This window comes from Saprolegnia parasitica (genome assembly GCF_000151545.1).
Source record: "Saprolegnia parasitica CBS 223.65 unplaced genomic scaffold supercont2.72, whole genome shotgun sequence".
Taxonomy (NCBI): Eukaryota; Oomycota; class Saprolegniomycetes; order Saprolegniales; family Saprolegniaceae; genus Saprolegnia; species Saprolegnia parasitica.
The window spans coordinates 1208-15234 of NW_012156466.1; the positions used below are offsets into that span (position 1 = coordinate 1208).

Sequence of the window (14027 nt, forward strand, 5' to 3'; positions counted from 1 at the left end):
ACGCGCGAAGACCGCGTAAAGGGCCGGCGATCGATCTATAGCAACCAGCTCATGCACCCGGAGTGGATGGTGGACATACCGACACAGCTCAATGGCACGCACGCCGGCAACGGCGAGGGCTGGCTCGTCTTGCCGCGCCCCGACGGCAAGCGCTGCCTCGTGATCGCAGCCAAGTAGGTCACGCGTCGCATGCTGCATCTCGTCGTCTTACAATCCCTCGTGTAGTGGCACGACCATCGCGCGGACGCACAGCGGGAGCGTGCTCAAGAAGTTTCCGTCGGCGCTGCCCAGCGGTACGACGACCTCGACGACCTCCAATGGTAGCTCATGTACGCATGAGGCTCGCGCAAGACGAAATACGGCGCCGACCAGTACTGCGTCCTCGACTGCATCTTCAACGACGTTGACGGAACCTTTTACGTTCTTGATGTCATGTGCTGGAAGGTAGGTTGTCGACCAAGGCGCCGGTCGCTCACCTCGATCGTAGGGCTACCTCTTGTACGACTGCACGGCCGAGTTTCGCTTCTACTGGCTCCAAGACAAGCTCTCCGAGACGTCGGCCGCGACTATCTCGTCGGCCAATCCATTTGCCTTTCAGGTATCCAGCCGCGTATATATACTATCCAATGGAGCCTTGAATCCGATTCTTCGTAGCCGATTCCGTACTTTGACTGCACGCCGGAAGGGCTCTCGACGGCGTACTATGGCGCGTTTTCCTTCTCCAAGTACAACCTTTTCGCCTCCACGCTTATGCTACATGGACGGTAGGGACGGACTTCTCTTCTACTGCAAGGCGGGTGTCTATACGCTCGGGCTCTCGCCACTCGTGCTGCTCTGGAAGGACGCAACCACAAGTCCATATCCGAGCCAGCTCACGATCGTGCTGACAGTGACCGAGGCTTTTGCGTGTGAAACGATTGAAGGACACGTGCTCACCACGCTCGCACCCGAGACCATGACAGGGCATGAGGTACGCGGTCGGATGTGCACACCGCCGAGGTCTGAGAGCGAAGGGTAGATTGTGGCGGGCGATCTGGTGCGGTGCTCGATCGAAACGCTGGCGTGGATGGTGGCGGACGACAGCTCCGTGGTGGTTGATGCGACCGGCGTTCATTTCCAGAAGCGCTGCTCGGCCCAGCGCGGGATCGCCGACAGCTGGACCAAGATTGCGCACATTCTCAGCACCACGTGCTCGATTCAGCACCTCCTGGAGGTACCAAATCCCAGTCTCGTCTGTGCATGTCGATACATCCTGTGCTAGGCGACGGCCGATGTCGCCATGGACACGGAAGGCTGAGCAGTGCATTCACTCTTGTTACACCTGGAACGTGGACGATTGGTGCGTTACCATTACCAGAAGAAAAGGCGTGCGCAGTCGACTCGATGAGCATAGAATACGATACAGCCTTCTCCACTCGACTTTTCGTGGATGAGAGACGTGCCCATCTTATGTTTGCCGTTGGCCACCGAGTCAGCGTCCAATTCGCTCGTACGTTGGTGGTATCATGTGCTTTGGCCGACCCATACAAGGGACTGTAGTGTTGATATTCTGTTGCCGCAAAGCTCCGTGATGGTTTTCACCGTGCAACAGGGCTGCAGCTGCTTTAAAAGTTGCGTTTAGCGGTGCATGCGTGTCAGTCAGCTCTTGGTTCTCAGAGTATTATATATAATACCTGGTCGGACGAGCCTGTAGGATCCCAACTTCGAAATGTGAGCTATTGCGACCACAGCTCATTCTACTACACGTACTAGCCCACTAGGTGCGAATCTACGCGTCGAAATACAACGTTTGGCAAGAATAATCACTGCTCTCACGACGGTTGTCTTGCGACCGTTCAAAATTCGTGGTTTCAATTCGACCGAGTTCAACTCTTGGAGGAGGCGTAGGAGTGTTCATGACCACAGCAGCTACATTACACGTAACGTTACGAGGCCAACGAGCTAGACCAACGTGCATCTTCAATGGTGCACGTCTGCTCCAGGACGGTAGCGAGGAATTGTCCAGTATGAATCCCTCTGTGCTCGGTCCGATGCACCCATGGCTGTATCCACACATTTCTCACACGTGAGAAACGGTTTCATGCAAGTTTTTCACACGTGTGAAATCACCATGACTTCATGGGGATCGGCCAACTCGCGGGCCGAGAGAGGTGGGTTCCAATTTGCTCAAGCTATAAAAGACACTATTATCCACGGCAGCGCTTCGTATATTGCAGTCTTGGCTCCAACTGCGACGCCGGTTGGGTCGGCGATAACGATTTCCATGATGACGTGGTCCACACAAGATACTTTTTTGCATACCGTAAATGGCACATGAGTGAAGACTGTAAATCCTAGCGAGCTAAGACTGGAAATCCTAGCGAGCTAAGCTCTAAACTACAGCCAGCAGTGACTTTTGAATGCAGTCGGTCTTCGTAATACTCGCTACGCTACACTGCGACGTCCTCCGTTCAGCGCAAAGGATCCAGCGCCGAGCATCGGTCCGACAGTCGACCAACTGGCTGCAATCCGACCATGCCCCAGCGCAGCGATTGTAGGCCGAGCAATGGATCCTCCCGCTTCAGCGCCAGTCGTTCACGGCTACGGGCAGACGGCGCGACAGAACTGCGCGACAGCTTTGAAACACACTGACGAGATACACTGGCCTCGCCAAAGCCCGGATTTACCCATTTAACCCTTTGTACACCCCCGTTCGGAGCGTGTTTTTGTAAACTTCGTTTCAGAGTTTCGTGCGTCGCAAGTGGCGCGTCGACGTCGACGCACTCACTACATGTAAATTGGTCCGTGCCTGTCCAGCCTTTCGAAGCTCTCGCTCTTGATAGCTAGTATTATCTCGAGTGGGTGCTAGACGTAATAGTAGCCTTGGCGAGAAACGCTAAGCTGATCGGTGGCTTAATTTCCGATGAACCATCTGCCGCGGCGACACCGTCGGCGCTCAAGAGGGCAGGTCTATGGTGCAAATCGGTATGGAATATGCATCAAAACACCGAAACCAAGGCTCGAATAAGGAGTGCGCCTGAAATAAGGTCGCTGATTCCGCGAGCATCCCACCAGCGGCGACACGCACCAGCTCAACACGTATACTTATACCACGCACCTCACGTCGTTCGTCGTCAACGAGCGATTGTAATATAAGCTATTCGCTCGCTGCATACCACGCACGATCCAGTACTACCTTGCTTGGAGCGGTCGTAGTCGCTTCAAGATTCAGCAAGTGCACCAGCCGCCTCCTTGCCTCCTTGCTCACGGCCAACGGTAAGCTCGGCGGCGCGCTTCGCCATCTAAAGGCGGTGACGAAGCAAAGACGGCACTGTCTCGTACAACAAGATACTTGCTACTAGTACTCGCCTGGACAAGCTACTGCGGCGACCACGTTGGAGCTGCCACGCGGTCGTCGCAATCGGTCGACGTCCGAAAGTATGCAAAGTTATCGCTCAGCTGCCATGGACATCGTTGCGTTTGATTGGCCAAAATGCAAAATGCAAGGTGATGCGAGGCAGTGATTGGCTCAAACCTACACCAGGGTGATGCCGTGACACACAAGTGCAATCTGCACGAACCAGATGCGGGCGTGGGCAGCGTCTACGGCGCATTCCCGAATTTCACTCTTCCCATGTATTACGTCCCGCGCCTTCTTGCGGCCATGGCGTTGGCTGCCAGCGCCGTCTCGGCGGGCCTCTGCACCGCCGTGCCACCCGTCTCATACGCCGCAGCGGCCCAAAAACCGCACTTGAAACCTGTCGTCGACGTGTTGCGCGAGTATGCGACCGCGACCTGGTACACGGACCGCGGTGGTGACTCGATCTCGGAATTGCTCTCAAAATGCGCCGGCGCCACCCCTGTCATTGTCATCTATGGTCTTCCGGGCAAGGACTGCGCGGGGCACTACTCGTCGAACGGCGGCAACCAGTCGCCGGCCGACTATGCGCGCTGGATCGACAGCCTCGTGTCCCGCGTCGGCAACACCAACGTCATTTACATCCTCGAGCCGGATGCGATTGGCAATTTGGCCAACAACGAGTGCGCGACACAACGAGGGTACCTCCCGAACCTCAAGGTCGCGCTCACAAAGCTCTCGTCGAATGCAAACGCGCAGATCTACGCCGATGTCGCGGGCTGGGCCAATCAAGGCGCGGCGCAAGAGGTGCTGTCCAACCTCAAGTCGGCCGGTCGCCTTAACGGCATTGCCATCAACACGTCCAACTACAAGGACACGAACACGCTCAAGAGCATTTGCCAAGCGTACTCGAGTGCGACCGGTGGTCTCCACTGCGTCTTTGATACCTCGCGCAACTACCGTGGGTCGCCTCAAAGCGAGTGGTGCAACGCCAAGTCGGGTGGCATTGGCGCGCCGCCGGGGACACCGACAGGCAGCTCGATTGTCGACCACTACCTCTGGATCAAGGTGCCGGGGGAGAGCGACGGGGGGTGCGACAACGGCACGCACTCGTCCGACGCGAGCAAGGGGCCTGCCGCCGGTGAGTTCTTTGAGAACCACTTGGCGCAGCTGTGGGACCAAGGTTACTTTGTCAGCGAAAAAGGCATGCCCAAGATCGGCGGCAACTGGGGCAACCAACCGTCGCCGCAACCATCGCCGCAACCGTCGCCGAGCACAAGTGCACCCGCGACGTCGACACCGGCACCAACAACCGAGACCCCGGCACCGACAACGGAAACAGTGACACCGGCACCGACCAATGCGACGACAACGACACCGGCACCCACGACGACGACGACCGAAGAGCCCGCCTCGGTGACCGAAGCAGCGTCGATTGCGCCGACGACCAAGCCGATGGCGACAACCGCGGCCGCCAACGTTGTGAGCGTCCAGTCGGGCGGCGAAGAGTCGTCGAGCAACGGCATTGTGATTGCGCTTGCGTCGCTCGTCGGTGTCGCGGCGGTCGTGGCCGCGGTCCTTGCGGCCGTCGTCATCCGAAAGCGCAACTTGCGCGAGAAGGACGACGACATGATCGAACGCGACTCGCGCGGCATCGTCGTGCTCGTGGGTACCTCCCGGTACAGCGAAGCCGTGCTCTAAGCCCAACATGCGCCTTTGCTCCATCCGTCAGTCGTCCGTCGTCGTCGTCGTTGTTGTGTGTGTTGAAATTGTATATGTGTGTTTTCTACGAGCTGTGCGTACCGGTCTGCACAACAGAACAGAAGCGTGACCGTTCACAAATACAGTAGACCAATACAGTCCGACATGGCGCGGTGAACCGAAGAGGGTCCATGTTATCGGTCCATACGATGCTCTTGTGATGGTTGTCGATGGTCGTCGTATCACGACACACAGCTGTACAGCTAGGACAGCACTTTTGTGCAGCCAAAGACAATCTGAAAGAGTGAGATGGCCATTGCTTTGCTACTCAGCCGGCGAGTTGCGAGTGTTTTGTTCCGGCATGGGCGGTGCAGAGGATGCCACGTGTACAAGGCAGTCTTGGGCGCATTTCATGAGTCACATACGTACTATCTGCATCCCATTGCGCAGCTCGAAGGAGGACATCTGCCCTGACTCTAGTTTCAACCGACTGCAACGAGCCCAAAAAAGCTAAATCACGTGCTTCCGTTTTTCAAGTGCCAAGAGCATGGCACTGGACAAAGGCTGGCGACACCCCGTTGATTGCTGCTTCTGCGCTGCGAACTGAAATCATGAAGGCAAGAGCAACCGCATCATTGCATTGAAGCCGACGTGACCTGCAAGAGGGGAGGTATCTTTCTTGTGCCCGCGAACGATCTCATGAGCAGCACCACGACGGCGTCAGCAAGGTGCCGAGCTCACTACATCGCGCACACTGGAAGATCTGCCTGATCTGCTCGAGGCAAGCGCCACACGGCGTATCAACCGCCAAGTGCCCCTCCAAGTGCAAGGTGGCGCGAAGAACCACAATGGACTAGGATACCGTTCCGTCCGTCGCGGGTTCGAATCCCACTGGCGACTGACCGGTTCACTGGACCGAAATGTCAATGGCATCACGGAAGCTTTTCCATCTCAACGTCTTTCGAAAATCAATCGGGTTGGTCGGCAGAGATGAAAGATGCTTCTGCTCTGCTCGTCCACTACGTTGCGTTGGAGCGTCAGGAGCGAGGTCGCCCTACATACTACATAGGATGGCACCGACGACTGGTATCTACGGACCCATCCAACCCTCTGTCGATCGTCACTGCTGGTGGTACCGAACGCTGCGATAGACCGCGCGTCGCGAACTCGACTTCCGAATCGGCCAAGCGCGGTCAGTCGTTGACCAAGCCTGTGGTGCCTATCAGCCACTAAAGCCTGCATCTCGTCGCATTATCCGGACAAATCCACCTCATATCCGGACACCATCAACAACCACACGCGACTGTATTCGGCTATATCTCGACTGTTAGAGATGCCTTGTGCATTCGACTTGCATAGATAGCTTTCTCCAAAGATGTTACTTCTTTCTATAAAGTCCTTTTCTCCATAGCCCCGCAGACGACAAAGCTATTCGTGGTCAATGGAACCCTTCCCCGACGACCACTCTGCGGTAGCTCGACCCGATGGCGCACCTGGCACATGGTTTCCAGTCGACGGTCGTTGGGCCGATCGCCGTTCCTGCTGCCATTGACGACAGTGGATTGGAAAAAAGAAAATGCAAAAATGTGAAAATGTAAAAATGGAGCGTGAAGCAGGGCTCGAAGTGGTCCCGATCTCGTTCGATCGGCAGTACTAGTAGTGGGAACCATGACGGAATCGTTATCGCTCTAGCGTTCGATCGACCGAAGGGTAGGCGCGCGTTCTTTGGTGCGACTTGCGACGCCCACACGTTCGGGCAAGCAACTGCGATATCACATCTTCGATTCTCGCTGCGCCACATCATTGGCTCCTCGCATCGTTACTTATGGCTAAGATCACCCAAGAGCTGCCGCGTGGGTTCGAAGCCGCCACCTGGTGCTTCGGCGAGCCCACGCCTCGCATGCCATTCACGTATTTGCGGCAGCATGAACATTCGGAGCGTGCTTGCCGTCGCGTCGGCCATGGCCACGTCGGTCGCCGCCGGCCTCTGCAACGCTGTCCAGCCCGTCTCGTACTCGGAGGCAACCAAGAACGCCGCCTTCATCCCGGCCATCAACGAGCTCAAGAAGCACGCTGTCGGCAGCTGGTACTCGGACCGCGCCCACGGCGACCAGATCGACGCTCTCATGAGCCAGTGCGGCAACGACATCCCGGTCATCGTCATCTACGGCCTGCCCAACAAGGACTGCGGCGACGGCGGCTACTCGAACGGCGGCAGCAACAAGGACGCCGCTGCGTACGCAAGCTGGATCCAGTCGCTCGTCGACCGCGTCGGCCAGAAAGAAGTCATCTACGTGGTCGAGCCGGACGCCATTGGCCTCATCTCGGGCAACGCGTGCGCCGTCGCCAACAACTACGAAGCCAACTTGAAGGTCGCGATCCAAAAGATCTCGACGAACGCCAAGGCCCACATCTATGTGGATGTGGCGGCGTGGTCGACGCAGAAGACGGCGGTCGATGCGCTCAACCGGCTCAAGTCGGCCGGCCGCATCAACGGTATTGCCGTTGACACATCCAACTACCACGGCACCAACGAGATGGTGTCGCTGTGCCAATCGTACTCGAGCGCGACCGGCGGTCTCCACTGCGTCATTGACACCTCGCGCAACAGCAACGGGTCGCCGCAAAACGAATGGTGCAACGCCAAGTCGGCAGGTATCGGCGCGCCGCCGACGGACCAGACGGGCAACTCGATTGTCGACTACTACTTGTGGCTCAAGGTTCCGGGCGAGAGCGACGGTCAGTGCACCGACAGCGGCCGCACGTCGGACGCGATGAAGGGTCCGGCAGCAGGTCAGTTTTACCCGGAGGGCTTCCAGTCGTTGTGGGACAAGGGCTTCTTTGTCAAGAGCGGTCAACCCGCGATCGGTGCGCCGCAGCCGCAGCCGTCGCCCCAGCCGAGTCCGTCGCCCAGTCCGTCGCCTCAGCCATCTCCCCAGCCAAGCCCGGCGTCGTCGCCCGCTCCATCACCGTCGCCGTCGCCCGCCCCATCGCCGTCGCCGTCGTCGCAGTACCCGACACCTGCCCCGTCGCCGAGCCCAAGCCCGGCGCCTTGGACAGAAGGTCCGTCGCCCAGCCCGTCGTCGACGAACGCACCGTCGCCAGGCCCATGGACCGATGCACCGATGACCACGTCGGTGGCGCCGTCGCCGGGCCCATGGACCGATGCACCTGTGCAGGCCGAAGCAAGCTCGGTGACAACGGCCCCGTCCGTGACGCCGTGCACCATGACGCCGTGCCCGTCCGCCGATGGCTCGTCGACGCCGTGTCCTGGCATGACGACGCCGACACCTTCCATCCGGTCGGGTACGACGACACTGGCGCCAGCGGTGACGGCCAACGTCCGTAGCGGCGCGGACGAGGCGTCTGGCTCGGGCATCTTTGGGTACATCATGGCCGGTGTCGTCGCCGTCGCCGGTGTCGTCGCCGTCGTCCTCATTGTGCGCGTCGTGCGCCGGCGCATCAGCGACAACAAGCGCATGGACTATGACGGCCGTCCGTCACAAGAGATCGTCGTCTTCACACCGGGCGGGGACCGCATTTTGTAATCGTCCTTGCGACCGTGTGGATGTGTTCAGTCGCTAGAATTAGTTAGTAGGTAGTAGTAATCTATTGTTGAATGTATCGCATTTGTTGTAACCTACCTCCATTGTCCACTCTTGGTTTGGTGGCGGGAGCACAAGGTGCGGCTCCTTTAGAAGCTGCAGTAGCGTTGTTTAATGTAAAATGTCTTTATTCCCATGGGGGCAATGCACTGGGGGCAATGGACAATATGTCAATGGACCGGTAGCCAATGGAAGTAGCGTGGCGGCTTCGAGGCGAGAGGCCACATCATGCGAACTCCCTACCTAGCCTCCTGTTGACGCATCCCGTCCATCTCGACGGTGAAACCTCAACGTGCTGGCAGCGCTTGAACGCACCACGCGTGCTCCATGTCCTCGGACTTGGTGCGAGAATGGAGTGCCGATGAATCACTGGGATGCGTCACATTGCTCTCAACGCTTACGGTTGGGTGGCAGCATTGAAACGGTTGAAGTGCAGGTAGAATGCATTGATGCGGTTCCGGCCGGCGGCGGCGGGTTGACGGCGACATGATAGTAGAGAACAACACGACGACGACGACGACTCGGTGGGTCACGTGCGACGACGGCCACGGCGGCTCGTACCTCTACAATCCGTTTACGATGGAAATCCAGCGGCCGTCCGAGCCGAACGACCTCGAGAAGCAGCTTCAGTTCCAGCGGTCGTTTGGCGCATCCACGGGCACGACACCGACGTCGCTTGGGACGCCGATCGATGCACACACACGCGCCCTCATGGCGCAGGATCTGAGTGACGACGACGACGACGACGACAATGGCGGTGTTCTGGCACCACCGGACGACGAGACCACCGCGAGAAATGCAATCAGAGACGACGACGACGACGACGACAACGATTTCATGAGCCAAGTACAAAAGCAAATGACATTTGCCACCGAAGCACCGGGTCGGCCGCCGGACGCGTTGTCACCTGATACGACGCCCACGCCCCCGGAGACAGGCATCACCCCCCGCGAGGATACACCCACCCAACCGAGCAGCGAGAACACGCTATTGGCAGCCCCATCCGTGGCAGCCACCCTGCCGCTAGACGATGAGCAGTCTTCAGACCGCGAGACGACGACTGCGCTCTGCGAATTTGCCGCCGAGGAAAGCTCAAGCCCTGTGGACGACGCCTTCGAGCCGCTCCCACCCCCTCCAATAGCAAGCAAATCGATCAACGTTGACGCCCCTCTTGTCCTCGCCGCGTCCCAATCGATCGACATCCTTCCGCCAATCAATCCGAACGCGAGCCTCGCGCGCCAACCCACATCGCTACCGGACCTACATACGTGGCCCAGTGATTTGCTCGCGATGAAGCCAATTTCACCCGCTTTGCTTCCGTACGTGCATGGATTTGAACCGTCACCGGCGCGCACCGACCTTGTCTCAAAGCACAAGCCGCTGCATCCAAAGCCACCACCGCCAAAAAAATGGCCATCGAGACGCAAAAGGCGCGCTACCGTACGTCGTTGGAGCGTCGATGCCGTGTTATGCACGGATATTCTAGTCGAAACGATTGCAACCCATGTCAAGCATCGACACCCTGACAGCGAAGAGCAGGTAGAGCGACAACTTTTGTCCTCGAATACTGGGACCTTCTACATAAATTATGTACTAGGTGGACACTGGCATCGTTAGACACGTGGTGGCACACGCCCAATGTAGGTCAAGGCGTGGCTCGAGCGGAAGAAAGCCGAACAAGCCAAACTGCGCGCGCTTCAAGCCGCCCATGACCCCAACGAGATCCAAGCCGAGAAGGCGCGACGCCGCGCCGAAGCGCAGCACCAGTTTGAACTCTGGCGCCACGAGAAAGCCAAGCTCACGCACAAACTCGCCAAAGAAAAAAAAGCCGCCGAGCACGCCCGACTCGAGGACCGACGCGTGTTGCACGCGACGCACGCGGCCGAGATCAAGGAGGTGCAGCTCAAGACACAGGTGCGAAATGTCCATTGACGCGAGGACAACACGGATGAACTAGGAGCGCCTGGCGACCATACAGCACGAAAAACACCAACAGCAACGCCACCGCCGACGCAAGGTCGACCATCGAGTAGAGTCTCGTGTTAAGACGACTTGTGCATGCTTAGGTCGCCAAGCTCGTGCAGCAGCGGCAGAGTCGAGAGTACGACGATATGCTGGACCGCCTCGAGAAGATTCAAAGTGTCTTGACGCGCGTGACCCAGAAACCATAGACGTCATCGTCATGTTGAACAACATTTTTTGAAGGCAGACGATATTGCAAGGCAGGCGAATTCAGATCCGAGAGGCAAGTCGATCGAGGATTCGGTTGGCTCCGCATCGAGTACTAGTATGCATTTATGGAACCCACAAGATCGCTTTCAGATCCAACCTCTCGCACCACACGAGATCGATCGTCCCGTGATCATGCCAGCAGCGTTCGCAGGCATTCGGTCGTCCCACAAGTGGCACCATATTGCTGACGCCGACGACACGCGACCGCTATCGTGGACGATTGGGCTCGCTGCCCACGACCCGACAGCGCTTTTGAACACGTTGACAGAGGTGTCGACGCCCGGGCATCCCCGATATGGCAAGTACCTGGACATGAACGCAGCAAATGCGCTCACGGCACCCGCCTCGTTCGTCCTCGACGCGCTGCACATGTGGCTCGGGCACCGCCGCACGACGTACTCGGCGGCGACCAACACGCTCGTCGTCCACAGCAGTGTCCGCGAAACACGCTTGCTCCTCCGCACGTCGATCGGCGAGTTTCGACACCGCACATACGCAAGGATGCGCGCTTTTAAAGCCTCGTCACCGATCGTGCTGCCAGCGCACATTCAGGCGCTACTGACGTTTACGTCGTTGACGACGGGACCGCTGCACCCCAAGCCGCATGGATCGCGTATTGATCCAAGCGCGCCGGATGGAATCCCAAGGTCGACACCGAGCTTCCTCCGATCGCTCTACCGCGTCCCACCCAATGCGACGGCCAATAACGCCACGCAAGCGATCGCAGCGTTTTACGACGAAGCGTGGAGCCCAGACGATCTCGCTCGCTTTCAAAGGATGTTTGGCCCCACAAGTGCGTTCACCGTGGTGGCCCAGCGCGGCGACCGGCTCAACGACGCGTCGCATCCGACGGGCGAGGCCTCGCTGGACCTGCAGTACATTACGGCCATGGCGCCGGGGGCCAACACGACAGTCTGGAGCATTGACGGCAGCAACCCGTCTTCGTCCGAAGACGAACCGTTTATGTCGTGGGCTCACCAGGTGCTCTCAGACCCTGCACCGGCGCTCGTCCACTCGATCTCGTACGGCGACGAGGAAGCCCGCATCATGCGAGTGGCCAAGCCCTACGCGTTCCACCTGGATACGCTGTTTCAAAAAATGGCTGTCCGCGGCCTCACGGTCCTCGTGGCCAGCGGCGACGACGGCGTCGCAGGTGTCAATGACGATGGGAGCAAGAATGCCACGAGTCGATGTGCCGTCTCGGCGCCCGAGTGGCCCGCGTCCAGTCCGTACGTCACGACGGTCGGTGGCACGCAGCTCGGCGACGATGGCGACGAAGTGGTCTGTTCGGGCGCAACCAACGGCGTCATCACGTCCGGCGGCGGATTCTCCAACGTGTATGCGACACCAGCCTACCAGCGCGACGCTGTGCGAGCCTATCTCCACGGCCCCCATGCACCGTCGCAAATCGGTTTTTCAACCACCACGGACGGGGGTACCCCGATGTGTCGGCGCTCAGCACCAACTACCCCGTGGTCATTGACGGTCGCGTCAATAGTCTCTATGGTACATCCGCGTCGACGCCCGTCGTTGCGGGGCTGGTGACGCTCTGGAACGAGCTCCGCTTGACGCACGGACAAGCGCCGCTCGGATTCCTCAACCCGCTCCTCTACCAGATGGGCGCGCGGCACGGAAGCGCCTTCTTTGACGTGCTTGTCGGTGACAATGGCGCAAGCGCAAACGGCGCGTTCGTCTGCCCGCATGCGTTCGGCGCAGGTCCCGGCTGGGATGCAGTGTCGGGGTGGGGCACGCCTCGCTTTGACCTCATTGCGCGTTGTGTGCTGGACACTGGAAATGCTGTCTCCAAGTGAGACTGTGGCCATGAAAGCATTCTAATGAATCTACTTGTATGCATGTTTTGTTACGTTCTACAATCCGATGCCTTTCTTTGTCGTGCAGTCAAGGTCTTGATTGCTTGGATCTTTGATTCAGAATGTAGATTCGATGTGACGACATTCACATCGAATCAAGGGCCCTGGTTGTGCCACGTCATACGTTCTTATATAGGCAAGTTGCTAAGGCAGCCGGCAACCAATGCCGGTAAAATGCACCCGTGCCTTACGAATAGACAATGCGATAGCATGCGATCGTTCTAGTACGTGAATCTTAGTACGCGGAGACTTATGTCTGTATATATAGTTAGCTCGTTCAATACGACCAATCCACCCATGAATCAATCAATCAATTGATGAATCAAACCAAGATCGTTCCGATTAGAGTCCTGTCCATGGGTATAGAGCGCTTCTGGATAATGGCGACGTTCATCTCTCTAATTGGTTGCACTCGACCAGTACAAGAACTCAGTACAAAACAACGTCGATCACATAGGTCTTCTTGGACATTAGTGCACTCTAAACTATGTTTAAACTATGGTGACGGCTGTGCCGAGGCACTCGGCCTGATACGTGCGTCGCGTGCTCAAGCTGCATGAGGTACGTCGAAAGAAACGAGCCGCGGCGACTCGAACTATAAGCGCTATTCGCTCGGCTTCGCGACGTGGCCGACGACCGGGATGAAAGCGTGCCGGGCTCGGACCGGGCTGTGTGGCACAGGCGCACGGGTGGCGGCGACGGTGGGCGCAGTGGCGAGCCTGTAAAGCACTCGACACACAGATGCACTGGAAATACCTTGTAGGGCAGCTGGACATCCCACGTATGACTGCAGTGCCGGCATGCATACTACGCAACCAGCAGCGTTGACCTCTGTGTCATAATAGAGAGCGCTACCTCCCCGCAGGCGTGGCAGTGGCGTCGCTGGGACCGCCACAGCGACAGTCGATGGTCACACACACCGCACGCCAGCGGCGCGCTCGCTCGTTGACTCGTTATTGGTTGAAAGACGCGGGTGTCAATCTTGGCGGCCCAGCGTTGGAGGCAAAAATGCTCTTCCAAATGCAGCATCTAAACGCACGCCATAATCGTGTCTTCATGTCCAGATGGTCTCGTACCTGCTGGACGTGGCGGATGTTGCATTTGAGGTTGAGAAAGGCCGGCATCTTGCCGTTCGGCTTGGTGACGTAGACGAGGTAATAGTCCCACACATTGGCCGTCGCCGACTCGACAAACACGTGACCCGACTAAATAGCATTCGTCACCACGAGCCAATTGTCCATTCTGTACACGTACGCGGAGTATCGACGCGCGTATGAGGTG

The 14027-nt window shown here is 58.1% G+C and overlaps 5 protein-coding genes across 5 annotated transcripts; all 5 read left to right on the plus strand.

Moving 5' to 3' along the window:
• Positions 1-1472, plus strand: SPRG_11741 (hypothetical protein). Its single transcript, XM_012350947.1, has 8 exons — positions 1-173; positions 226-293; positions 341-444; positions 488-598; positions 655-725; positions 769-970; positions 1019-1213; positions 1262-1472. The coding sequence occupies exons 1-8, from the start codon at positions 52-54 to the stop codon at positions 1295-1297; spliced, it is 909 nt and encodes a 302-aa protein (XP_012206337.1). The 5' UTR covers positions 1-51; the 3' UTR covers positions 1298-1472.
• Positions 1473-3479: 2007 nt separating this feature from the next.
• SPRG_11742 (hypothetical protein) lies at positions 3480-5070 on the plus strand (the record flags this gene model as incomplete). Its single annotated transcript, XM_012350948.1, has 2 exons — positions 3480-3486; positions 3564-5070. 2 exons carry the CDS (start codon positions 3480-3482, stop codon positions 5036-5038), a joined length of 1482 nt encoding a protein of 493 aa, XP_012206338.1. The 3' UTR covers positions 5039-5070.
• Positions 5071-6947: 1877 nt separating this feature from the next.
• Positions 6948-8679, plus strand: SPRG_11743 (hypothetical protein). The gene has a single exon (XM_012350949.1). It carries the CDS (start codon positions 6964-6966, stop codon positions 8584-8586), a length of 1623 nt encoding a protein of 540 aa, XP_012206339.1. The 5' UTR covers positions 6948-6963; the 3' UTR covers positions 8587-8679.
• A 456-nt stretch (positions 8680-9135) lies between these two features.
• On the plus strand, positions 9136-10852 carry SPRG_11744 (hypothetical protein). Its single transcript, XM_012350950.1, has 4 exons — positions 9136-10083; positions 10288-10557; positions 10601-10660; positions 10710-10852. The coding sequence occupies exons 1-4, from the start codon at positions 9223-9225 to the stop codon at positions 10812-10814; spliced, it is 1296 nt and encodes a 431-aa protein (XP_012206340.1). The 5' UTR covers positions 9136-9222; the 3' UTR covers positions 10815-10852.
• Positions 10853-11007: 155 nt separating this feature from the next.
• SPRG_11745 (hypothetical protein) lies at positions 11008-12686 on the plus strand (the record flags this gene model as incomplete). Its single annotated transcript, XM_012350951.1, has 2 exons — positions 11008-12212; positions 12251-12686. 2 exons carry the CDS (start codon positions 11008-11010, stop codon positions 12684-12686), a joined length of 1641 nt encoding a protein of 546 aa, XP_012206341.1.
• Between the last annotated feature and the right edge of the window lie 1341 nt (positions 12687-14027).